This window comes from Anas platyrhynchos, chromosome 3 (assembly GCF_047663525.1).
Source record: "Anas platyrhynchos isolate ZD024472 breed Pekin duck chromosome 3, IASCAAS_PekinDuck_T2T, whole genome shotgun sequence".
Classification (NCBI taxonomy): Eukaryota; Metazoa; Chordata; class Aves; order Anseriformes; family Anatidae; genus Anas; species Anas platyrhynchos.
The window spans coordinates 66,519,594-66,546,585 of NC_092589.1; the positions used below are offsets into that span (position 1 = coordinate 66,519,594).

The 26,992-nt window shown below is 35.9% G+C and overlaps 1 protein-coding gene across 2 annotated transcripts in view; it reads right to left on the minus strand.

The window, feature by feature from the left end:
- The window catches only part of NKAIN2 (sodium/potassium transporting ATPase interacting 2), a 582,464-nt gene that overhangs the window by 388,569 nt on the left and 166,903 nt on the right, over window positions 1–26,992 (minus strand). Inside the window, exon 2 of one of the 2 annotated variants that reach the window (XM_038176412.2) lies at window positions 17,474–17,541. The exons of the other annotated variant lie outside the window; for it this stretch is intronic. Within the exon in view, the coding sequence (XP_038032340.1) occupies window positions 17,474–17,479 (6 nt within the window). The 5' untranslated portion in view covers window positions 17,480–17,541. The remainder of the gene's footprint in view (window positions 1–17,473; window positions 17,542–26,992) is intronic. 2 annotated transcript variants of the gene reach the window in all.

Below are 26,992 nucleotides of genomic sequence, written 5' to 3' on the forward strand. Positions count from 1 at the left end.
AGAATTGTTATGACTGTTGTGACAGGCTTTTTCTGATTTTATGTCTATGCACAGTTAGCTGCTGCTGGAGATGAGAGTCCAATAGGTTAGAGTAACTTTGTTCTGATCTTGATCCCAGTGAAGTGACCAACACCCACACCACTCAGCTGATTTCAGGAAGGTGGGATTCCATTCCAAATTTTGTTTATTATATCTAGTATGTAAACATGAATGAGGTAGAGGCCTTATTTTCCTGAGTTACAGGAAATTAACTTGTAACAGGAGAGGTTACTGATGTGAAGGGCACCAGGTCACAGCAGTTTGTGCTCTTGCATAGCAGTCCATGTGAATAACTGCAAAGTTCAGTGTGCAAAGTGTAGCAAGCTTATAAACCTTTGATTTCACAGTCCAAAATGGCAAACAACACTGAAAAAATGAGGAATCATAAAAAGCATTAATTATGTACACTCCAAATATTTCTGACTCCCCAATCTCTCTTTAATAGATTGTCTAATTAATCACACGTATCTTTAATTCTTCATGATGTTTTTGGATGTTTTGGTTGCCTTCATGTTTCAAGTGAATAATATTATTATTTTTCTGGACTAATTTTAAAGAAAAAAAAATATTTAAATAACAACCCTTTTCAAATTATTTTTTGCCCATTTAGAAAACATTTCAGAGCCTTTGTTAGAGTTCAAAATTAATTCTGAGTTGAAGATTCATAAATGTGGTTCACTATAAAGTCAAGTCAGTCATTTTAGTATATGTTGAGTTATATCCTCTGTGGCTGATAAACATTTTTCTTGTTTTCTGTGTGTCTTCTTGCTTATATTCTCTTTTATCTGTATGTATCATGCTGATACATGGAGAATAAGCTAGAACAGAAAGTCTTACTTGATATGAGGCACAGCAAGAATCTGTAGAATCAAGCCTGTATGTTTCTCAAAGCTTAAGACACAATGTCTAAAAAGTCCTTAAACATAGCAAGGTGTAATGTCATTCAAAGCACTGCATTCAAAATACTGCTTAGTGTACTTTTATTAACAAGTTGTAACACTGGTTTATTCCAGCAGCTTGTCTCAAACAGAAAGCGTGACAAGATGCCTTGGGGAAAGTAATGAACTGTTATAGAATAATCTGCCTATTGGGGATGTTTCTTCTTTACTTTTAAGCCTGAAAGGCATATCGCTTACAAAATCTTTATTCAATATAATATAAAATTGAAAGAAGCATGCAGACATCTAATTCATTTGAAAACTGCATTAAGATCTTGGCCTCAATTCTATACTGCCAGTGAAAATGAGATTCACATGTAGTCAGTGCTTACAAAATTCGTATTTTACAAGAGTACCTTTTTGTTCCTTAATTTATTATTTAATTTTCATTGTTGTTGTTGCTGTTATGTATATAAAAATAATATGTATATAATATTCTATATATACATTGTTGATATATAAAGTATTAAATAATAATAATAATAATAATAATAATAATAATAATAATAATAATAATAATAATAATAATAATAATAATAATAATAATAATAATAAATGTAGGCACAGGACTGTGCTTTATTTTCTCTGTGTGTATCTACACATTTCTATCATTTCTTCTATTTAATCCTTTCTATACTGAAATAATACTTTGAGTCTCTGTATGGAGGTATTTCTACTCAGGGAGGTATTTCTACTCCCTTCCTATACCTAATCTTTTTTTTTTTTTTTTTTGACCAGAACTGGATGTCATATTCTGAGTGGTTGACTTAATGTAACATAACACTATTTTCTCTCTCTCTGTTTAAACATACCAGCACTGTTTACTTTTCCAATTGCTGCCCCAGTAATCTCTGACAACATCAAGTCTTTACTTCTTAGTTACAGCCTGGCAATGTGTAAGGTTAGCTGAAATTACACCTTCCAATGAGCACTAACTTTCATTTGTCAGCTATGAAGTGTGTCGGTTACTGAACTAATCACTCTTCCTGCACTGTTGTGTCTCTCCATAGGTATTTTCCAGTCACAGGTGGTTCTCAGTATTATTCATTCTGAAAATGGCTCATCTTTTTCTGCTCAGCTCTATCTGACAAAGCCAAAGAGACAAAGTAGGAACACTAAGACATTTAGCCAGTTGTAGCTCTCCTACTGCAAAAAAGGTCTTCAGCCCTTTAGTTTTGCCAAATTAGTTGAACAATGAAGGACAGATATCACTGTATCTTCTCTGATGTTTGTTTTCCTGCAGAATATTGGTTCACTAAAATTGTGTTTCATGGAAATTATTTAATTTCTGTCAATTTACAGTAGAGTCTATACTTTACAATTCCACCTGCCAGTTTGTTCATCTGGATATCTCCACCCTTTAGACCTTACGCTGTGGTGCACAGAGAATAAGATGAGAGCTGAGGTGCTAATAACCATCTCAAAAGCTTTCACTTATAGTCTATCTAAAAAGCTAAGGAGGAGATTTGGGGAATGCAGAAGCCCTGGAGTACATTTGCTTTCCAGAAAACTTAAGATTTCATGGCTGTCTAGAGCCCACCACATTCTCCCTACCTTGTGATTCTAGGAGAGGGAATGGTGCTTCTGCTCTCATGCATCCCAAATTCTCAATGTCTCTCATTCCGAATCAGAATGAAATCAAAATTTAAAAAATAAAAGAATCCCTTTCTGTATATTTATATTTCACTGTAGTCTATTCATCTTACAAGAAAATTGAAGAGTTGTCACTGAAGCAGGATTTCAGACATTTTTATCTTATAATCTTTTCATGCAGTTTGATAGCACTGAGAAAACTGTTCAAGTACATCAACATGCATAATAGTTAAACTCGCATAACTTTTAATGAAAGCAATATACACTCAGAAAGAGTTCATCTTCCTAGCTAGAAATGAATTTCCATATCAAAGAAATTCATTTATTCTTATGGCTTAGATAAAAGAATGGTATGACTTGAACAGATTAGAAAAATTTTGACAGAACAATTTTCCATCAGAAAGTATCTTCGATTTTTGAAAAGCTACACAAAAAGGCACTTTTTCAATACTGAACCTTATTACAGTGGTGTACACCTTTGGATCAAATTTCAATTGGGGTATGGAACACTTGTTTTCTTAATTTCAGAATAAGCTTCTTGTTTCAAAACTGTATTTCTATGTTTCAGCAAAATGTCTGATTTTTAAAGGTAACAGTTTTTAAAGGTAAAGTTTTTAATTATTATTGCAGTTTCATATTCAATTTTTTGATTTTGAAGCTTGCCAAGTAAGTCTTTGTAGAATTCTCTGCAAAATCAAAATTCTGGACAGAGTAGCTCTCCAGCACAGTAGACATTCTTTAGATATGTCAAGAGAGGCTGGCACTTGCTGCAAGGGATTTTGTCGATTTCTGAAAGCCAAAATGTTTTCCTGCTATTCCACATATTTATAAGATGTACTGGTTAGGAGTCCTCTTATAATGGGAATAAAAATGTATGGAAACATTTATTGCTAACCTTTGACTGACTTAGATGGAAAGCCCACATGCATTTCTGGCAGGCTGTACAATAACTCACAGTTATGACTAGTTGGTAAAAGATGGGATTGAGATCTTTTCAAGAAAAGGACAGGATGCTTCTTTCTCTGGCTGAGTCCTCATCCAGATACAGTAATTTAAAGTTTGGTGGTTTTTTTGTTTGTTTGTTTTTTGCTTGTTTGTTTGTTTTTTCATTTCTGAATTACTTTCTCTAACAGTGGTGCCTCTGCTTTATTCTGCATTACTTGCAGAACACTCTTCATATTTCTACTGCACTTAGAAAAGCAAAAGACAGACTAGTGCCCCCAACACACACACACAAAAGAAAAATTTTTCGTTTCCTTTGTTTGACACTATAAGACACATTATAAGACAGCTTTTATTTTGCTGAAAGCACATATATATTCAAATTCAGTGAGAGCCTTTGGTGAAGCTTTTAGAATCATCATGTGCTTCATGTGAACTACTTATTTCCCAGAATCCACAGACAACTTTAGCAATAATACTGAATTTGGGTCTACTTTCACATCACAGAGCTTTTTTTTTTTTTTTTTCTTTATCATTTAAAAGTGCTATGTGTGTGTGTGTGAGTGCACACTTGTGCATGCAATAATAACCAGTAAACTAAAGATTTCAAAACTTCCAGGAAAGATCATCTGAGATATACAGTATTATCACCAGCTGCAGGACAAACCGTTAACAGAACACTAAGAAAAATGATTTCTTAATGAAATAAACATAGTACAGAACATATTGACCCTAAATAATTTATAGTAGTATTAACACTTGTGTAAAAAGGCTGTTATAGTCATGCTTGAATGGGAAAATTAAAGCCTGGATTAGGCCTCTAGGGTCTACTAAAAGTAAAGCTTGAATAGGAAATATCTCATTTGTTACTGAAACAGAATGTAATCACCCAATTAGAATCTGTGCAATAAACATTTGCACAGAAATATACACAGATTTATGTGTAAATGAGTTTTTATGAAACAAAACACTAATCAAAGAACATTAAAATTGTTGCAAGGTTGAGTAGTCAAATGTGAGGCAATTCCAGAGGCTAACTGTGGAACTTTTACATAGCCTCTTTTGCATTTACAATACGATTATGTCTTTACATGCTTTTTTTTTTTTTTTTTTTTTCATAATTTCAACCTTTTTCAGGGCTCCTCGTGGACAGTACCCACTTATTTAGGCACTAATTCAATATTTTGTTTTTCCTTTGCTGTTCAACATGTAGCTCCACACATAACCTACAGCATACAATTCAAAGCTTTCTCCAAAGTAAGAGTTATTAATATTCCTCCAGAGTTATTAACTTTCTCAGAGTTACTTTGCTGGTTCTCTTTTCTATACTTTATGTGTTTTCCCCTCAAAGTTCACTAATTTAATTTCAAAATACCCTTTACACTAGTGACTACTACTACTGTAGCAGAGAGAGAGGGGTTAAGGTCAAGGAATACATTATTCCTGGTTATCGGGATGAGACACTTAAGACTCGATTGTTAAGGTTTTGAGCCCATGCAGCAATTTCTACATGGGAGCGCACTTCTCAAGAAATTATAAGCAGTTGGGAATGCTCTCCACATCTGCATATCAGAATCCTGGGTTAGGAATCTTAAAAATGAGGAATGCACAATCACACATAGGAAAAGCCTGCTTAGTCACTTGCCAGGCATATGGTAGGAAAAAATGTCAGGTTTGGAATAAGTCTCAGAGCAATAGTCAACTTCTTTTATACCAAAACATTTCATTTACTTCTTCAGTGCTTTGCCTACTTAAAGAGTATGCTTTCCATTTTTTGCAAAAAGTGAGGCAGAAGTCAGATTTAAAACTAAATAAAAAATGCAGTCTTTACTTTTAACACTGGTGGGTTCCCAGAGTAGGCCCATCCTGATCTTTGTTTGAAGTGGAATACAAGAAAAAACATTACAAGAATGGAACCAGAGGAAGTAGCTGAAGTTGCAGAAAAATGCATAGTACTAGCATTTCTAAATACTAAGATCTGCTTTCATCATTTTCATGGCATTTTTGAAGATTGTTTCTTAGTTGTCTAGACTGAGTTTAAAGCAGAGTGAAAGACCAAACACCATTAGTTAATGTTTCACTAACATAAGTATTCCAGCGTCAACTATTGGGAAGCTTCTAGATACACCACACAATTTTTCTACTTGAGCAGAGCAAGTAGCAGCAGTAGCAAACAAATGACTATTGGAATAATTGAAACATTGATACAGAAACTGCTGAATGTTTTTAGAAAGGTTTACAAATAACAGAAGAATTGCTGTGTTCAGGAACCCTTGATGACATCCCAAAGCAGCGATCATCTAGGGTCACTTCTCTCTGTTCTTCACACCATGTCATTTCTTTTTGTTCCAATCTGATCTTTTCCCACTTCTATTTCTTTCAAATCCTCACTCATTTTCTCAGTCTTGCTTGTTGATTAAACTGGATCTGTACAAGTCTGTCAACCCCCTTTTCAAGTTGCTTTTCTCAACCAACCTTAGCACGCTTCTCCAGACACTAAATCCTAGGTGATCTCTCTACTACATGAAGTACTGAGGATACTTCAACTTGAAGTAGCTATCATAACAGAGGAAGCATACTGAGTGCTCCGAAGAGGAAATTTCTCCTAGTATGAAGCTTTTTTACTACAGAGGTTCTATTTTTGATATCTAAACTAACTCACTTAAGCTTGCTTAACTTCCTCTGACTTAACTTCCAGTCACTGTTCTTAACAATTCACCATACCCAACTCCCACACCCATGCCTTGCTGGAACTAGCCCTGCCCTGACAGCTCTGTGCTTACTTCCTTATTTGTTCCCTATCTCCTAGAAATGGCTTAGTCCCCTTCTTCAATTGCAGGTTTACTCTTTGTCCTACTTTCCTGTTTTCCCATCTGCAGACTCCCCTGTGTGCTCTCTCTTTACTCGTTTGTTGAGTTTCTTTTAAGGAAGCCCCAATATGTAAAACTGATAGGACATGTTTAGTGCTAAATGCCAAGCATCTAATGATAAATGCTTACTGGTGATGCACGGAGTACAAAAAAACTTGATTGTGCAAAAATGATTCCAAGTTACACATTTGGATTTGAGAACACCTTGAAAACATTACCATCTGGAAGCTCAAACAAAATTTTACAACTAGATCTAAAAGGTAGTGATGTGATACAATGCATCTTATGATGCTGTACAAGAATTTTTACAATGACAAGAATTTCCTCGAAAGAGGAAATCTCTCTTGTCACCAGCAAAGATGTACAGATAATCCTGTTGTCATAGAATCATAGAATAATTAAGGTTGGAAAAGACCTCCAAAACCATCTGGTCCCCTACCATCCCCCTACCACCAATATCACCCATTAAACCAAGTCTCTAAACACCATATCCAACCTTTCCTTAAACACCCCCAGGGGTGACCATCTCCCTGGGCAACCTGTTCCAATGTCTAACTACTCCTTCTGAGAACAAATGTCTTCTAATTTCCAACCGGAATATCCCCTGGCAGAACTTAAGGCCATTCCCTCTTGTCCCATCACTAGTTATCTGAGAGAAGAGGCCAATCCCCCTCTCCCCACAACTTCCTTTTAGATAGCTGTAGAGAGCAATAATGTCCCCTCTGAGCCTCCTCTTGTCAAAGCATTCATAAATGAAAAGAAGTCATATATTTACGGGATAGACAGAAAAGAGTCTTAAAAAGGACATCACAATAAATGTCTTTCTACAGTATATTTATTATTTTTACTATGGAGATCAAAACCTTATTGTTTGTTTCCACCGTATCACACCTTACATTGATAGAATAATAAAACTCTACTTTAGCCACAAGACACTATACTGGAAAAAAAATATTTCTACTGATGTCAAGGTGGATATCACTTACTCATTAAAAAAGAAATAGGACATGAGTTTCTCATGACCTCCAACAGAACATACCAATAATAACCATTCCCCTACAAAGGTTACAACTGATTTTGTCGTAAGTCTAAATTAATCCTTCTTAAAATTATGTTATTCTTTCACTGGTAAATCTGTCCCAAAGTGCATTTTCCTACAAAATATGAAGGGAGTTGAAGAGGTTTCTGAAAGATATTATTTTACTTTGCTGTACAGTAGAAAGTAGGTACAGAATAAGAGTAAATAAAGTTAAAACGGCTAACTATATTTTTCTAGACAAAATCTACTGCGTAGGACAAACTATGTAAAAAATAATTATTTTTTACATTAAGCATACTAACAAGGATTTACTGATCTAGACTGTTAATCACTAGAGATCTGAATTTGTATTTCATTAATAATTAAAATAATTCTGAAAAATATTTAGGTAATAGTCAACTTGAAGTTTTGGTCGTCAAAGTAGTTAGGTCATACAGATCCATGCCAGAATGTCCTGCTGCAAGCATGTAAACCAAGAAATTGCAATCTTCTGGCAGTCTGACTAAGATGCAAACTTTGTCAATATTTCACAATTATTCACAAACATACAGTCTTTGAGCAAGTATAAGCTTTTCTTAGTCTTTCCTGATCTTATTCTCCCATTTGAGTTCCAACATCCTTCTCTAGCATTTTGATTTCCAGCTCTTGCTCAGGCTATTGGTACCATTCCCTCTCCTGTGGACACAGACAGAATCTTCATCTCCCTAATATGAATTCATTTTTTTCAAACAAGGTTCCTAACCCCAGTTTGGTATGACCATTAATATCTTACTGAAATTGTTCCCTGATGCACCCTGTACAGAAGCCAGTAGAGAACATGAATCTTTGTGCTTCTGTTCCTGTGTCCCTGGCACAGGGTTCCTGTGTCCTGTGTCCTACATATGATGAGAAATGCTCTTGTGGGGAGGGCACAGCTCTCATAGTCCTCAACAGTGACACAGTCTCAGCAGATTCAGTTATCTGAAGACTTGACTGTTTGGCCATCCAATCTTGGCCTGTAAACTGAATACCTGTTCTTTAAGTCTTCCTTCTCTCGTGGCCTTTATCTTCATTCTAGGTATTCACCAATGTCTTTCTCCCTGTCCCTTTTCCCCCTTGTCTCCAATCCTAATCCCAACAGTGTATGGAGGAATTATTCAGGTATCATGGATGGGAAATAATATCCAGAGTTTTCCAAGGGGTTCCTGAGCTTTCCACTCTTGTCAGTCTTCCATGTTTTTGGACTTTGCTTAGTGGCAAAGAATTTGGAGCACCAGGTTGAAAAAAGGAAAACTATGTAGAAATGTGAATGGTTCCCATGTAACTACTATTTAAACTTTTCTTTGAAGTTTCTATCTATAAAATTAATTCATTGTGATGAAGGTAATTTGGGAAGTAATACATCTGTTTCTGAACATATGTTACATACACATAGGTGGATGTGTTATACTCCTACGTATACATGCACACATGGAGAAAAAATTTATTTTCTCATTCAGCCTTTGAATGCCAACTGTTTTTTCTTACTATCCCAACTTCTAGGGAGAAGAAAGTCAGAATTTCAAAGGCTGAAAATTAATCCTAAACCAATCAGATTATTTATCATATATTGCCTCATGTGCTCTGACTACTTGTTTATTTTAGATCAAAAATTTCCATGTGATTTTAAACATTGATCCTCCACATATATACCAGGATGAGCAAAAACAGCAGCTTCAGCTGCTTTATTCTTGTGTGAGAAGTGGATCTCATTAATAAAATCCCTTGAAGCTTTTCAAGGCATTCCTGCCTTGGCACTTCCAGTGGCAAGGAGCACAATAATTCCCAATCTACATTTCTTAAAAGCAGTTAAAGGTCATGAATAAATTACTGAGAACTTCAGTATGGAGAGAAAATGGACTGGTGTTAAAATGAAAATATAAAGATTTATTATAATTAAAATCCTCCTCTCACAGAAACATTTCTTTATAATATTTAACATTTTGATACCAAGGAGGCCAAGGTTATAATGCCATTAGCAAAAGATGACCTTTACTTTTCTCTGTGAACAATAAATAATTGGGCAAAATGCAAAACAGCACTTCCTGTGTTTACCTGCATTAGACATTTCATTACTGTGGCTTACTTTTACTCCTTCAAATTCTTTGTATTCCCACAGATCTGTACAGAATGCATTTACTAAAGCATCTGAAGCTAAATCATCTTCATTAGGCAGGAAATAAAAAAAGATAGATTAAGTAATTAAAAAAATAATAAAAAAAAAAACAAAAACAAACTCCTCAATGACTTCATACTGTTTCTCAAGGTATTTAAAAGATGGCTTCAGTTAGTTATTTCTACTTGCATTTTCTTCACTTATTTTGTCTCAGAAATAGACTATAGTTTTCATAGCTTTCCTCACAGAATGTTTCTGAAATCCCACATTTTACCATAGAGGTTCCTGTTTCCTACTGTTTGTCTCTGCAGACATTAATCCTGGGATAACTTCAGCAACAAAGATTGATCAGGAAAGCACTGGAATTTGTGAAACTTTATCTCACAGCTTGGTGACAAGCTACATCTTCCTCACACACACACATGAAAAAGTAAGTAGTAGTGCTACATCCCATTTTGTGTTCCGAAGACAATACTTTTGAAAATTTATCTTTCTTGCAACTTAACTTGGGTCTGTGAAAATCACAAAGCATCTAGAGATTGAAGCCTTTTTATTTCAGTCAGACATTACAATTCTAAAGGAAGACAAAAGATATTCAGCTGCAGTGCGTAAACAAAAGAAAAAAAATAATAAAAGTGTAACAGTGGAGGATGAACAGAGTAGAGGAAAGATGAGATCCTCACCACAGCAGGAAAACCCATCCTAACCTCAACATTCAACACTGGAGAGTTCTTGCAAAATAGGCTGTGTAAAAAATGCAGGTACTGTGAAAGGCTGCCCTCACCTCCCTTCTACTTAATGTTAGTAGAAACATACCTAAATGTTTCCTGAGGCAAGTAATGAAATGAGGCAAGTAATGACCACGTAAACATAAGAGATCTAAATCAGAATTATTCAGATAAACCAGCTGAAGATATTAAATATTAAGTACCGTCTTAGTTTAAATCTTTTTTTCTACCTCTGAAGACTTCTAAGAAAGTCATGTATCAGCCTACCCTTATGCTGTGGAGAAGCAACCAATAAGATGCAGAGGAGACGTTTGCTTCTACATTCAAAGGAAAATGCTATACAAATTGTATACCTATTCTCAGGAACTGGTCTAGGATCCCATTCATGTTGGACCCTTTGCAGACTGTGAAGCTCCCTGTTGCCTTCCTCTCTTCCTTTCCCTGTCCTTACAGTCCTGTCTACATGGTGCCTGATTCCAGCCAGGGGTGGACCATGTTCCCCCTGTACAAGACAGCAGGGCCACAGGGACAGCTGGGACAATTACTTGGTTACACTACAAATTCAAGCCCACAAGAGGTGAAGAAAGCCTTGAACTCACGTCTTCTGATCAAGAGAGAAAACTAAATTATTTCCCTGCATCTGGCTGATTCCCATTTGCCTTTGCCAAAAGGCACTTGAGAAGTACTAATACTAGAGCCATTGCCAAACAAGGAAGTATTTCCTGACTATGACTTAAAGACAGTTTTGAATTCTGACCAATGTTTCTCTAGAGCTTAGGTCTCAGGACCTGAAATCTCACGCATACTGTCTTGAAAATGAAATAGACGTTATCCCAAAGAGTTGTTGTTGTTGTTTGTTTGTTTGTTTTAAACATATGAAGTTGTATTTACAGGTCTTAAATAAGAAACAAGCGATAAAGCCTTACCTACTGTAAATGACAGTAAAAGCCCAGTGAAGACAGGATGTGTTTACATGTGTTATTTTTATGTTCCCTTTTCTCAGTATTATGCTGTTAATAAAAATGCTTTAAATGTGAACATTCTATAGGAAGAATTTTAAAAATGGTAGATACGATTCTACATTAACGCTTCTCTCAGAATCCAAAGCAAACATGTATTAACAAAGCCCAGCTCCAGACATGTTCAGGCACCATATAGACACATATTAAAGGAGCACCACATGATATCTGCTACTTAACCAAAATCCCAATATATAGAAGGTCAGCAGTGTTGACACCACCCAGCACCTACACTGCAGTAAACCACTGTGCTGTGCCATTGCTAAAAGCACTTTCTATTGATTTTTTTTGTTTGTTTGTTTTTTCTTAAGAAAAGGACATAAGAGTAGTAAGACAAATTTAGGCAACAGAAAGCTGAAGGAAATAGTCTGACACAGAAGTAATTCATGATGGAACACCAAGATAAAACACGACGTCTATAATACATCATGAGTCTGGAAATAAACAAGGAGGTTTTCTTCTATTTTTAAAAGTTTATAAGAAATTACAACTAATTGCTATAAAAGAAGTTATTAATCTTCCATGAAGCAAATATAGTAATAGACATAAATGATGCAGTATTCTATGCTGCCTTTATCAATAAGAAACTTGGAATTCTTTCTGCCCTTGATTGTATTCTTACTTCTCCTCCTGATTCCTGTCAGTGCTGACTATATGTATGTGAGCATACTTGGTCCACCTTGCCAAGGGAAGGAAAGGTGACAGATCAGTGGAAGCTGCTGAACTGTTAGTCTTGGTATGGACAATTAATGTGAGTCCAAAACATGTTTTATTTATGGGAATAAAGCATGTAATTTGCTGAAGCTTCACCTTCTAGCCAAATCAGCCTTTGGCCCCTCACAGCAAGAATATGGATGTTAATATACGTGTTAGTGTTGGATGGTCCTACAACATTAAAAAGTTAATTTTACATTAGCAAATGGTGCTAAACTTATGGTTCTGGAGGATAAAATCCTTTAAAATGGGTAAATAACTTGACGTTTATACAGTGCCTTTCATCCTGAAGATTTGCTACAACATGCTTATCAAACTGTACACATTCAGCAGCATTGAAATACAGCCAATTTGGTGTGCAGCCCAGTGCACAAGAAAGCAAGATGAGAAGGAAGTTACTTAACTAGGTACACCAGGGATAACTTATTTTTGAAACCTTTCCTGGGAAATGTTCCTAGGAGAAGGAACTGCACGTTTCAAAGTTTCATCCCCAAAGCTATCACAAAAACAATGGCAAAACAGTTTTGCATGTTTCCTGTCTCAGACAGACAGGCAGAACTGTGTGAACAGAGACTGCTTTCTAACTTTACGTCTGGAGCACTAAGCCCTCATTTTATATCAAGATGGTGTCTGAACTACGGACCAACCTTTACAAGCCCTGGTGGTGCCAATCAGCTCATATTTGCTTACTACTATAAAATATCTAATTTGAAATCTGTATCTTCAGTGGGCATGGGTAATTCCTGTTCTATGGCCCACTCAATACACAGCTTCTCAGCTAAAATTCTGTGAAAAGAAAGGCAGACTTTTGATTCCAGGCCTAAACTAGTAAAACTAAAAATACAATACTTTGATGTCATACTAACACAGAAAGTATAACCTAATTTGATTCACACTGAACCTGCTGTAATTCCCACAAAGTTCATTTAAAAAAATATATATATATTGCACAAAAATATGAATGTAAATATATGCATATATTAGCTATATAAACATGCACACACATTTAGTATGAGATACATTTTCAAGAAGTTATGAACATATACATGTAAAAGTAGATGTAATCCACAGACTGCCATTAATACAGTAAGGACAAATGCAAAATCTAAATAGGACCAAAATGTAGTCCGTCTGAATGATCACAGATAAAGAATAGAACAAGTAAAGTGAAATTATGCAGTTGCTTGTTTAAGTATGTGCAGGAAATAAGACTGAATGGTTCCTGCTCCTGACCAGCTTCCACATTGGCTTATTTTTTTTTTTTTTCATCTTTATTTTGGCAATTGAATGAACTTCTTGGTGTCAATCTCATGTTTTCAAAAATGGAAACTATAAGTACAGCTGCCTGCACTAACATTTGAATAGTTTTTTTTGTTTTTTTTTTTTATTTTCTCAAAGATCAACCTATGGTAATTTATTTTAGAGAATAACAAAAGAGTTTGGAGCTGTTGTAGAGGAACTGATAGCCATTCTCAGCAACATCTAGTTGCAGAAAGATGTTTCCCAGTCCACATACTTCTTTACATTACCCCAGCTTTTATGGCATTCCCTCTGAAATCTTGATGAGAACTGTGCTAAAGTTTCTCTGTTTTTGCTATATGGACTGGATGGAGCATGCACAAATCAATATACTTTTTTGTATACTTTTGTATACTTTTTTTCCCTCAGCGATCCCTCCTTGACTACTGATCATGTGCATTAATGCCAGATTAAATATGATGAGTTTTCCTTGGCAAATGAATATGGACCAAAAATTTGTCAGTGCTTAAAACATATACGTTTTTTGTATTGTGAGGGGGGCAAGGAAGTAGGAAGCTGGACTTACGTTCAGGTCCATTCCCAACTCCAGGTGCCGTTTCTTCAACACCTCTAAGGAGAGAAATAAGCTCTGGGTAGGGACTTAGAATATCAAAGGTTATTTATAGCTATCTGATTAGCCAGTGAGGCTTCAGAGACAATACTTTACCTCCCTTCCTTCAATAAACCTCCCAGTCATTCATTAAAATTAATATACATTAAAAAATCCATTTAAATTACAAAGTTGAATTTGAGATGATAAGAATGAATCCAGCTGCATAATTTAAATGTAAAAGATATTAATATGGCTTTTAGGAGCTCAAGCAAGATAGCATTTATCTAATATTACCAAGAAAATTCTGTTTTTACTTGCAATCTTATTTATGTGTTACGAGCACGAGGAATTTCAGAAGTGTCATCACTTGGCAACTGACTATTTGATGTTCACATAAAATATGCTCAGCTTGAAAATTGTCTTAGCTACTTGAGAACAGAGAGGTCCAGCCATACTCCCCTCAAGAGATGTGTTGTCCTAATGTGAAAGCACCCAAACAGGATATCAAGTCTAGTTGTCACTAATGTAGCTGTTGTTGAAACCATCTGTGAACAGAACACACTCCAGAAAGCTTCTTTTGATGCTAAAAAAGCTATAAAAATGAAAGTCCGTCAAACTGAATTCTGCTTGGAAGCTTCAGCAGATGCTTCATCTGGGGAGTGCACTGCTACCAGAATTTTCAGACTCCCATGGTCAAGAAACAATTTGCAAGGGAAAACCAGAAAGCATATCAGCTCTACAAAATCTGGTCATCAGTGTCACAATGGGAAATGGTTTTGACAAACTGAAAATAGGACTTTAACTTTTTCAAGCTCTATGTCCTACAAATGGATACTGAGAGTTAGAAATCTGGCCCTGACTTAGTTTAGGAGTCGAACTTTGTGAATGATGATCATTTTTAAAAAGTGCATTTTGAAATTAAAAGTTTTAAGCTGCAAGTTGATTTTTTTATTTATTTTTTCATTCATAAAATGTAAGATATCTACTTTCTCAATGAATTATTTGGATGAAAAAGTCTGGAAATAGTTTCAGTCAAGTCATGTTCATTCTTCAATAGAAATATATTTTTTTAAATGCCTTGCTCCATAATGCAGCACTCTTTTCATGTTTTCACATGTGATAATTGTGACAGCACTTCATTAATAGCTTTCATGAAACCTAATTCAAGTAATTAGCTCTCTAGCTATTCTGTCAGTCAGTCTGTCTGCACCAGAGTTTATGACACCAGCAATAACAAGCAAAACTGACAAAGACGTACTTTGTTCTTCTGCACTGTTATTAAAGAATGTAAATGTACAATTTGCACAAAGGATATAAGCAGCAATAGATGATAATTAGATTTTGCCTCCAACAGTTCACCTTTTATTCAAATGTTATGACAACTAATTTGGCATCAAGGCAGCATAAATGCTTTCCTTTTTGGAGAGCACCATATGGATTTTGTATTCTCAGAAGATGAGGGAATGGCTAGGAGTATATCTCCAAGGTCACATGAACTTCTATAAACATTACACTGCAATGTTTCAAGGGAATGAGAACAAGAGCCCAGCTAATTAAATAAAACAAATGAATCCATAACTGACACATTAAGTGCATACAAGTGGTTCAACTTTGCCAGATGCTGAATGATTTTCATCAACGACATGATCAGTTTCAAATCTCGTATCATTTTGCAGCTAAGATTTTAAAATTTGAATCCAGAAGAATAAAATCAATGTTTGTTTTTTTTCTGAACTCTTAATTTACTTTTGCCTTATGGCAATAAAAAAAAAATATTACTTTAAGAAAATACCCTGTTACATTATGCAACATCAAAAGAGCTTTGCAGATGCCAGAAGGCAATTACCTTCCCTAACACCCTCTTCACCAAAATATAGTCACCAACTTCAAAAAGAAAGGTCTGAAAATATTTGTAATCACTTTCTTATTTTGTCCTCCTCCCAAAACATCAATTTTGGAGAAAAAAATCTAACATGGCAATATCTTCTACTGAAGCAGAATAACATTCAGAGGAGAACTACAGTATCATGGGAGAACAAAACAAAAAGTACAAACCAATCACAAACGCAGATGTCATAGAAATGACAACAACTGCAACATTATTTATTGGGGTGAAAAACAGAATTTCTACCACAAATTCAAAATTTAGGAAGAAGTGAAGATGGATTAGCAAAGCATAGTATGAATAAATTATCAGTATAATATGGACACAAAAAATGGAAATGAAACCCTACACTAGCTCTGGTAAAGAAAGTATTGAAGTCTATGAGGCAGTGGCAGGACTCAATCCTGGGTATTGTATACACTTTTGGTCAGTCATGTTCACAAAAGGTGGGGCATTTTTTCTTGTTGTTTTGTTCTTGTTATTGTTTTTAATTTCTAACATTGAAACATTTGTAATAAATGAAATTAGGCTAATATACCTTACCAATGATAGAATAATATGGTGAAGTACTATAATGACAGGCAGCTTTCCATTTCTATTGAACAACTTTTATGTAGCTAACGTTTTGTATTGTTATACTGATCTCCCTGCTCCCCTCATCCCCCCCTCGCTCTACCAAGTATACTTCCAAGTATATCTTGAACTATATTTCTCCTGCATCTACCTGAAGATATGTGACTGCCTTATCACGAAAACTTGTTCTAAAGGAAATTTTTGGATAGATTCTGAACACAGAACTGGTGTTTACTCATATGGGACTAAGTAGGTACGTCCAGATTACAGCTACACAACAGTGAAATAAAAGCTTCCTGAATTAGAGCATTAGTCAACACTCACATACAGCTCAAGTGCTTTGTCACAGGCAGAATCAGGTGGACAAGAAAGCATCCACCTGCACACCTGCAGATGAATGCTTTTTAATTCTGGCTCTCAATATTAAGTATTTCTCCCACAAATGAAACAGTTGTTTTAAGTTAAACTTCAACATGGAAATATAGCGCTGTTACATTAAACTTACTTAATTATACCCAATACTGCAGTAAGTACAAGTTAGAAGAGGGATTTCTAGTCTTAACAGCTCTGAAGGGCCTATATTGCAATACAGAGCAGAACATTAAGAACACTTCCCTTTGGAGATCTAGTATCATGAGTAAAAGGAACACAGCTTGCCATGCAAACTTATCTTGTATTTAGAGTTCAAGGAAAGCAGACCCAGGTTCTTCACAAATTCACTGCTGATAAAAAATCAGCAAAAAAATAAATTTTTTTTAAAAAAAAGTGGGGGTGTGGATAGTAAACCCAGTGATTCTCACTGGGACATGTGTTAAAATCTTGGCAACAGACAATCAGACAATCAAACCCTGCACAAGTACAGTAAACGCAAAGTAAACACAAAGAACATTTTCTGCATGGTAAAGATTTATAAACAGAGACACTATTCCTGCTTCTTGCAACTACATCTGTTTTCAGCTTATTCTGCTTATTTAAAGAAATACCACTAATGTTTTCAAACCTAATAGAATTTAAAAATAACAGCTCTGGGAAGTTGATCAACAATATCAACCCACATAGATATCACTCTAAGAATCTCTTCCTTTCAGACTATCTCTTTGATATGGATAGTACTTAACTCCTCAAAGTGACTCCTCAAAGACACTACCTTCATAGGCTTCACTGGTGACAGGCTGGAATCCTTCAATGAAACAAATCATTGTGTGATGATATCTTCTGTCAAAGAAAAAAACAGCAACAGGAAATATCATGTGCAAAGTTAAATAGCACTGTTGAAGAAAAATGTTGGAAAAGAGAAAAAAAAAAAAAAAGAAACTCCACTAAAAAAAATGTAAACACTTACATCAAGAGTAAATTCTAAAAAATACACACAGCTATCCAAAACAAATCTTTTGACAGGAAGGACACATAGAATCATAGAATCATTCAGGTTGGAAAAGTCCTCTAAAATCACCTAGTCCAATCTTTAACCTAGTACTGACAAGTCCGCCACTAAAACATGCTTTTGAAGTTCTACATCTACATGAATTAAACATAATTCATACACAATAATGCAACCAGCCTTTACTATCTTTTCTCTTAAGAAAGATTACTACATGGTTAGACCAAAGCTGGTGGCAGAAGCAGAACTTCCTTTAAGATTAATATTCAGGAAAAAATATATATGACTGAACAGAACACTGAACACCTCAGTACAACTATCATATTCAGAATTATGCTGAGATATCCAATAGTAGCTAATGACATTAAAATATTTAAGAACTCTAATCCTGAGAGATATGAAGCAATAGCTAAAATGCATTCATTAAACACATCACCGATGGTGTATGATATAGCCCTTGGGGAAAAATAAACCTGATACAAATGAACTTGCTCCTCAGATTTAATATGCATATGCCTATGAGATCCTCTTCTACTCAATGTTATTTTCAAGATGTGAACTTTATACCTTCAAAAGGCTTATGCAGAACTTACACCACAAACACAACATATATACTTTAATATATGCTATATACTTTAAAAGATATGACAAGCAAAATGAACTAGAGCAATTACATACCTAGATCTGTGCTAATATTGTAAAATATTATTAGAAAACTAATAATATTGGAATAATATTTCCAATTATAATCAGAAAATTATGTCATGCCATAGATGGAAACAATCACAAATAAGATGCTTATATGATATTTGTAGCTATATTGATATAAATATTGCACATGCCAAAGAGAAGTAACCTCTAACTACTTCTGTCTATAGATACAGTCTGATTTAGCACACCAAGAACAAATCTGTATTTCATCTGGTGTTGTCACCTTACTGAATAGATTTTTATGGAAAAATTTAAGGGAAAAAAATGAATATAACATATTACAAAAATACCATGTAGCACTATGAATCACCCCAGCAAAATAATAAGAAACTGTCCATTATGAAGGCAATCATGATATTTTCAAAAACAGTAATTAAACAGATGGGTTTCCTAAGTATCTGTCTGGCAGGACTGGCAAAACAAGGAAGAAGGTGGTATGGCAAGAGGAATGCATGCTGCACAGGATGCATCTACATAATCCACTTAATGCACGGTAACACTTCTTTTCACTTGCAAATTGCTACAGAAATGCATTACATTCCATCTGTATTTTAGTTGTGTTATGAACTCAACTGCACTTTGAAATGTACTTTAAATGAGATTGAAGTGCACTTGAAAAGTTTCTTTTTCTGCAGGTGAAACCAAGGCTGAAGTAGTAAGACAGGGTAGAATATCTCACATGCTATTTGTATACAGGGTGCCTTCCTCGGAAGTCCTCTCAGAGGTCCTCCAGAAGTGTACTCACCACACATGCATGAACTTCTGTTAGTAACAGTGTAGGCAATGGGGATGGTCATCTGGAATGGCCATACAGAAATCTGCTTTGAATTGTCTGTTTGATACAGATCAATCTTAAATACCTAAGTCTACCAACTAGCATCAACTTCATTGCCAGTAAACGTAAACTATAGATACATACTCCTAGAACAGTAACAGAACATGGCATATTAAAATGCTGTCTTTTTTTCTTCATGCTGCACCAGTCACTACTGTAGATATAAATTATAGAAATTGGCATGACGGGAAATAGGACATGCATGGCTCCATTAACTAACAAAAAAGATATGACTTAATTTATGTCAATGATTTCCAAAAAGCAAACATTACTTTTGCCAGTTGTTGTTTTCACCACTAACCATAACTGCTCTGAGATTTGGTGCTGTGATAAATCAGATTTCTCTTCAGTGATTTCATTATCACTGGCCTTTCTGAGGAATGGGTGATCAATTTCATTCAATCCTCTTCATTTGAACTTGTACTATTCTTCATCCAGGCATCCCTGAACAATTGTCTCACTCATCTCATCTCATCTCAAATCCAAATTTGCTGACTCAGATACTAGTTGATAAGATCTCCTCTCAGACAGTTCTCCTTGTGAAAGTAAACACTGGCCATTTTTTTCTGGACATACAAGTCTAAACATTTCTTTCTAAAATCTATGTTTAAAAGTTTTCATTAAAAATAAATAAATAAATTTAAAAAATAAATAAATAATAAAAAAAAGTCTTGTCCTGTTGCAATTGTCTCCAAAAGATAAACTTCAATATGAAATTTGAACTCTCCCTGATAAATTTGCCAGAACTTTCTTTACTGTGTTGGGTAATAACTGAGCCTATATACCAAATTTTCAACCTAAACAAAACTCCCTTTCCACCATAGCACTATTGTGTTTTTGTTGTTGGTCATGGTGGTTTGTTTTTTTCTTGCTTTGTTTCAGATATTAACTGAAAATCTGTACTGTTTTCCCATGATGTCCAGACCTCCTATGAATTACAAGTTTTCATTTGTCATCTTATGAAACAATGAATTTATCATCGTCTGTGTACCTCATATTACCTGGAATTCCATGTACCTCAAGTTAGTGGAAAATCTTGAAGCCTTACCTAAATTCTTCTACCAACTTTATCTTTACCATCTGTGTTCAAGAAATGAAGTGGTATTGTGCATCCTGTTTTTACCTTTTTAGTGACTGAAACTATTTAGATAACATTGCTGCCACTTTTTTAGGTATCTTAAATTAAGGTTTATCTGATTCTCAAAGGACGCATTTTAAGCCCTAAGCATTTTTATTATTCTGTATAGAAAGAAATCTCCTGAACAAAAGATGGTATTTTATAGCGTGCGCGCGTGCACACACACACACACACACACACACACACACAAAAAAAAAAATGTATTATTACAGATGAAGGACTCCATGACAGAGGTTAGTTGGACTCGATGATCTTGAGGTCTCTTCCAACCTAGACAATTCTGTGATTCTGTGACTTACGAACATACTGGTGACCATAGCAAAAAATGTTGAGTATGCAACATCTAAAGGACGTTGAGATTATACAGAACCAGAAAGAACCAGAAAATTTTGTACAGGAACTTTGAAGGATTTTATTCTACCATCACATATATAATAAGCGAGCATTACTGACTACAAAATCATGTAAAGATGCAAAGCTTTTGAATGCCATCTCCTACACTTCATATTGATATCTGTGAATGATATTCAATTAATTCAGCTGTGTTTAAAAATAATTAATGATGCTCCTTTTCTGAAGTATGGATGGAACTACTTTAAAAGGTTTTAAATCATTAAAACTTGCCTACATAGGTGCATAGGTAGATTCAGGTACCTTAAATGCACAGTGACTTTGATCTGTTACAGATTGTAGTTTTTTGTTTGTTTGTTTTCCTACATCACTGCAAGTGCAGTCTGTTTAGGTACAAAGAGAAAATAAAGACTCTTTAGAGGTTATAAAGATGTTTATGAAAACATGTAGAAACATCAATTCACAGAAATAAAGCAATCCTGAAGCCTTAGAAAGGAATCTCCCTCAGCCCCTGCATTGAAATATTTACCACCTGATTAGATTTCACTTCTTCCTCAGCTGTAATCTTTGTTTGGACCTTCCTGGGTCAATCCATTTAACTCTCAACACTACCACCTCTTCCAGAAAATGCTTTTAATTACAAAAACAACAGCATCAGCTTGAGCATAAATCCTCTCTTTATCCACTTTCTATCTGGTTACATACATTATCTTGCCATCTCACTGTAGAGAAGGTCAGAAGAAGTAAGAGTAACGTTTTTTGTTGTACCACAATTTTCATTGACCAATATGCTTTCTTGATGTTTGAGATTTCAAAGCAGAAATACTAAATATATCCGGTAAACTATACTGGAACTTCCCAGGTACTGTGAATTCAAATTTTAAAATGATCATCTTATATCATTCTGCTCACACTGAAGAGTGATTTTACTTTGAATCACATTTTAAGGGAGAAAAAACAAACAAACAAAAAGTTTAACTACTAAAGTGAATGCTATTACATTAATCCTCTTGTCAGCATTTTGTTTTCCAAAAACAACTACTGGAGAAGAATACTCTATTTATAGACTATATTTTAAAACAATGTTGTCTCAATCAACTTGAATAATCAACTTGAATACTTCAAAATTTAATAAATCTGTCTTATTTTGCTCTTGTAATCACTAATAAGCAATTTTCTGCATTACTCACTCTTATGTTTTTACTGCAAGGGTCACAATTTGGGATGTTTAACTTTAAATGCCGCAGATTACATGAACTTCTATAAGAAAAATTTAAATTTTTATTCCAGTTGACCAGTGACAAAAAATCAGAATAAAATAAAATTAAAAAATAAATAAATAAATCCACCAATCTTTAGTCTATATACTTCACTTTACAACCCACGCTTCTAATAATTCCTTGTTAAAAAAAAAAAACATGGTTTTCAGAATCATGCTCAGGATTTTACATGATTTATTCTAGCTAGCAATACAGAATTGATGAAAATTTAGAATTCTTTGGCTGGAGTTTTGTGGTGTAATTGCCTGAAGTAACTAGGAAAATAAAACTAACATTCACACTTTTAAGGAAAAGGTACAGCGTTGAAGAGGCTTTCAGGGTAGGGCATAACTGCATTACATGAGCATTCCCTAGGCTCCCAACCTTAGATGCTATCGCACTGGGGAAACTTGGTGTGCTAGCCCTAAGGAACATCACGGAGCGTAGAGTGGAGTGGAGACACCATGGCTAGGCTCTGTAATCAGGTGGGGCCTTGATTGTTCTTGTGCACAAAGCTGCACTTTTTGCCACCCTGAGCCAAAGACCTGCCATGTTTTAACAAATGCTGTACCCTAGTGTACTTTTTGCTCATTATAATATCATTATAATACCAAAACACACCTCCATCCCAAAAGCTACCCACCTCCAAGGTGCAACCACCCCTCACTGAGCATGCGCCCTGAATTTCTCGGAGCCTATTACTTTAAACGGAGGCGGGAAATCTTTACACCAATCATAACTAAGATATGCTTGACTAGAGCCACTCAAGCTCCACCTAAAAGATAGAAAATAATATAAATTGGCCCAAGAGAGAGGGGATGTTGGGCAAGATACCACTGTCAGGGGAGATACTATCCTGAGGACATACAACATCCTTAGGACCTCCTGACTCCTGGGATCAGTCGATGGGCTGAGCCTCTCTTCCCCCCCATTGGGACGCCTTTGGGTGAGATCTGAATATTTGCTTATAAATCTCTATAGAGTCTTTGATCCTTTTAATGAGTTTTATTTCTAGGCTGCGCACCTGTAACATCTATAACATCTGTAACACCTGTAATACCTGTAACATCTATAACATCGGTAACACCTATAACCCCTATAACACCTGTGTATTTCATGCATACTAGCTTGCTTTTGCAGACAGTCACTATCGCTGGCAATCCAAAAGAACCTGATTATCTGTTGCTGTAATAAACCATACTTGATTGCATTGTGATAGCTCTCATTAAGTGCAACTAGGGTGAGGGTGGTTATCCGTGATAGTTCAGTGTTCTGAATCTAACCAGACCCCCAGACAGTTAACGTGTTTTTGGTGAGTGTCCGACTGGTTCAGTACTCTGAATCCGACCAGGCCCGTAACAGTTAATCAGCTACACCCCTTAACACGACAAGTTTATAGGCAATTTCCATGTAATATTCTGAAAATTGTTGTCTTAATTTTTAGATCAGTTTACTAAAGCCAATTCTGCTGGCCCTTACACTATGAGCTATACTGGATTTATGTGGCAAGGTTTGGGTAGCAGTGGGCTGCACGGGTGGCCTCCATGAGAAAAATCCAGCAGCTGCCCCATGTTAGATAAGGACCAGTTTCAGATGGCTCCAAGAGGCACCCACTGCTGGCAAGAGCTGTACCAATAAATAATGTTGTCTGTGCCTCTGTGAGAGTAGATTTAAGAAAGGAAATAAAATTAAAAATAAAAATAAAAAAATAAAAATAAAAATAAATAAATGCTTTGACACAGCAGCTGGGAGAGTGGAGTATGAAACAGCTCTACAGACACCAAGGTCAGTGCAGAAGGAGGCAGCAGAAGACTTTCTGTTCCAGGCACCAGAGCAGAAGTTCCCCTGTGGCCTGTGGAGAGGCACCCCTGGTGGAGGCACACCTTGCAGCCCATGGATCACACAGAAGAGCAGATCTCCACACTGCAGCCCATGGAGGAGCCCCCAGTGGAGCAGATGGATGTGGCCTGAAGGAGGCTGTGGCCCATGGAGAGCAGGGGCATTTTACTTGCATACAGAAAAGTATGAGGGAAGTCTGCTGCCTGTGGGGGACCTGTGCTGGAGCAGTGTGCTCCTGGAGGATGGACCCAGTGGTACGGAGCCAAGTGGGAGCAGTTCTTGAAGAGCTGCTGCCTGTGGACAGTCCCCACAGGATCAGTTCAGGAAAGACAGCACCCCTTGGGAGGGACCCCACATGGAGCAGGGGCAGGGAGTGACTGTGAAGGAGCAGCAGAGACAAAGCATTAGGGACTGACCACAGTCCCTATTGCCTGTTCCCCTGCGCAGCTCAGAAGTGGATGTAGAAGGGGGTAAGTAAGGGGAAGTTATTTTCTGTTTGCTTTTAGTTTCTCACTGCTCTTGTCTGCTAGTGATAGACAATAAATTATATTAATCTCCCTATGTTGAGTCTGTTTTGCCTGTGACAATAATTATTGAGTGATCTCCCTGTCCTTATCTCAACCATAGAACCCTTTCCATTGTATTTTCTCCCTTTTTCTCTTTGAGGAAGGGGATTGAGAAAATGGTTATGGTGGAGCTCAGATGCCCAGCAAGGTAAAACCACCATATGAACAAAATATCAAGGTACTATTTAAAGTACTCAAAATTATTCCAAATTGCAGGATTTGGTGGATTCAATAGAATATGCAGGGATGAATTTATGGACTGTCCCATAAGTTGCATGTTTTGTGAAGGTTTCAAAAATTGTATGTTTTCCTCCTATAATTGAACAGCATATTCTTCTTAGTACATAATTCTTTTCCCAATATTAAAAATATAAAATATATTAGAGGTTGAAGCTACCAGCCATCCACATGAAAAAGGCAACCTGTAAGCATCTGATCTGGGATGTGACATGAGGTAAAGATAACTATAGTCTGACTTGCTTTAATCCTTGAAGGAAGCTTTTTGTGGTGTTTTTTGGTTGGGTTGGACCCTCTCCTGGATGGGAAAGACATACCAAAGATAGTAGAATTTATTATTAGCCTTAATCTCCATGACTGTGTAATATTATGTGAGTCTGAGACACCTAGGAGGAACTATAGCTTTTCATCCTAATGCATCCTAATGCAATGTCTTTGGACAAACGCTGATGTTTGTGTTCAAATAAAATATGTTATACTAAAAATAGGAACACTGTGCAGCTAATGTCATCACTTCTCTACTGGAAAGCTGACCTAAAAGATTACATACTTCAGCACCCTTTTGACAGAGTAACCACACTGATGTAACTTGACAGCTAGTGTCATGAAAGGGAAAAGATCACCATCAACACATTTAATTTTTCATAGCTCTGCTTAAGTCATCCATAGGATTCAATATATCTGAGGATATGGGGGACTGTTTTCTTAAATATTGTGCTCTGATCAGTATTTTGCACTCTACTTGTGATTCAGGTCCCCGCTGAGTGAATGCAAATAAAGCAACATTCAAGTTTAGTCATGGTAGCGCTTTTCAATAAAGAGTAGCTGGGATGGTTTTGAACTAGACAAAACTCAGCAAGAATAGAAAGTGCTAACAGCTTCTTGCCAAGGGACTTTTCATGGCACAGTTATTTTGGTCTCTTTATTTAAGACTGAAATATCTTTTTTGCTAGCTGCCTAATGCTCTACATCTTCTTTAGAAAGCTTAATTTCTGCCAAAATACATATACCATTTTCCAGCTTAAAGTGTCTCTGAATTATTAGAGCAAGATACAGTTTCAAAAGGTGACAGAATGTCTTTACTAACAAAACTATAGCTCTCTGTCTTTTGTGGTATTATTCACCTCTCTCAATGCTTTGCAGTTGGAAAGAGCACAAGGGAACTCTTCGACCCTGTGCACGTCTGCAGGTTTGGAGCAGGACACACTGCCTCTATTAGAGCTCAGTGTGTGGGAGGTGAAGGTTTCTGTATGCAAGTAAAATGTACAGTTCTTTCTGGCTTTACCCTCTGAAGCTTTATAGGGATGTTACATTTTCCTGGTTTTAGCTCAATTGCCATTCAGCAAATGCAACCTCACTAGTTTTGTAGCGTGTGGGAGTCAGCATGTGTACCTTATCTTGTCTTTCTATCACATACAAGGAAGATATTTTTAGCCTTCAGCACCTAATTAAAAAAGGTGAGGCTGACATCTTCTTCCATGCCTGTGCTAGTGGCATAGAGCATTGCAAATGACTCTCTGCTGGGCAGAGGAAAGGTGAGCTTTGTCTATTTTTTTGCTTCAATTACAGTCCCATGCTGGCAGCCAATTTATTCCAGTCACCGGACCCCTTGTTTCCCTACATCCAGTCCCTGGTTACAGACACCATAAGCTGTGCTGATCCGTGGCAAGAGCAACATGAAGATGAAACTTAGCCCTAAATGTTGAGAAAGAGGGATTAATGGCTAGGCATCAGGGGGATCGGAGGGGACTTTAATTAAAACCCTCATACCCGCAGAGTTTAACTCTAGCAATGCTGCATAATTCTGACATTCAGCCACATCAAAGTTTTATGATTAAGAAACACTGTTTTTGTTCCATACACATAGCTGAAGATTTTAATTAAGAAGTATAGGTTTACATGTATTTCCACTCCCAATTGCTCAAGAAGATAACTTTTGCCAGATAATTTCTGAAAACAGTCCTTGTAGCTTATTTTTATCCCTATATTTAATTAAGCCTAGTTTTTATTTTGTTTTACCTCTCACTTTCTTAATATGCACAGTTATATTTTAACTAATGAAAATAATAGATTAATAATAACTACTCTTACTACAATGTTTTAGAAATTATTTGAAATGTTTAAGATCTAAATTTAGGTATAGGAAACTGTACTACATTGACTTTAATGATGGGATTAGTTTTGCATTGTTAACAGGATTATAAGAATGCCATATTAAAAAAAAAAAAAAAAAAACAACATAGATGTTATTAGTTCAGTATATTGTAATTTGAAAGTGCTTTCTACAGAACATCTTTAAAGGAGTTGCTCATCAGTACCATGTTGCTACACAACCTGAAGTATATAATT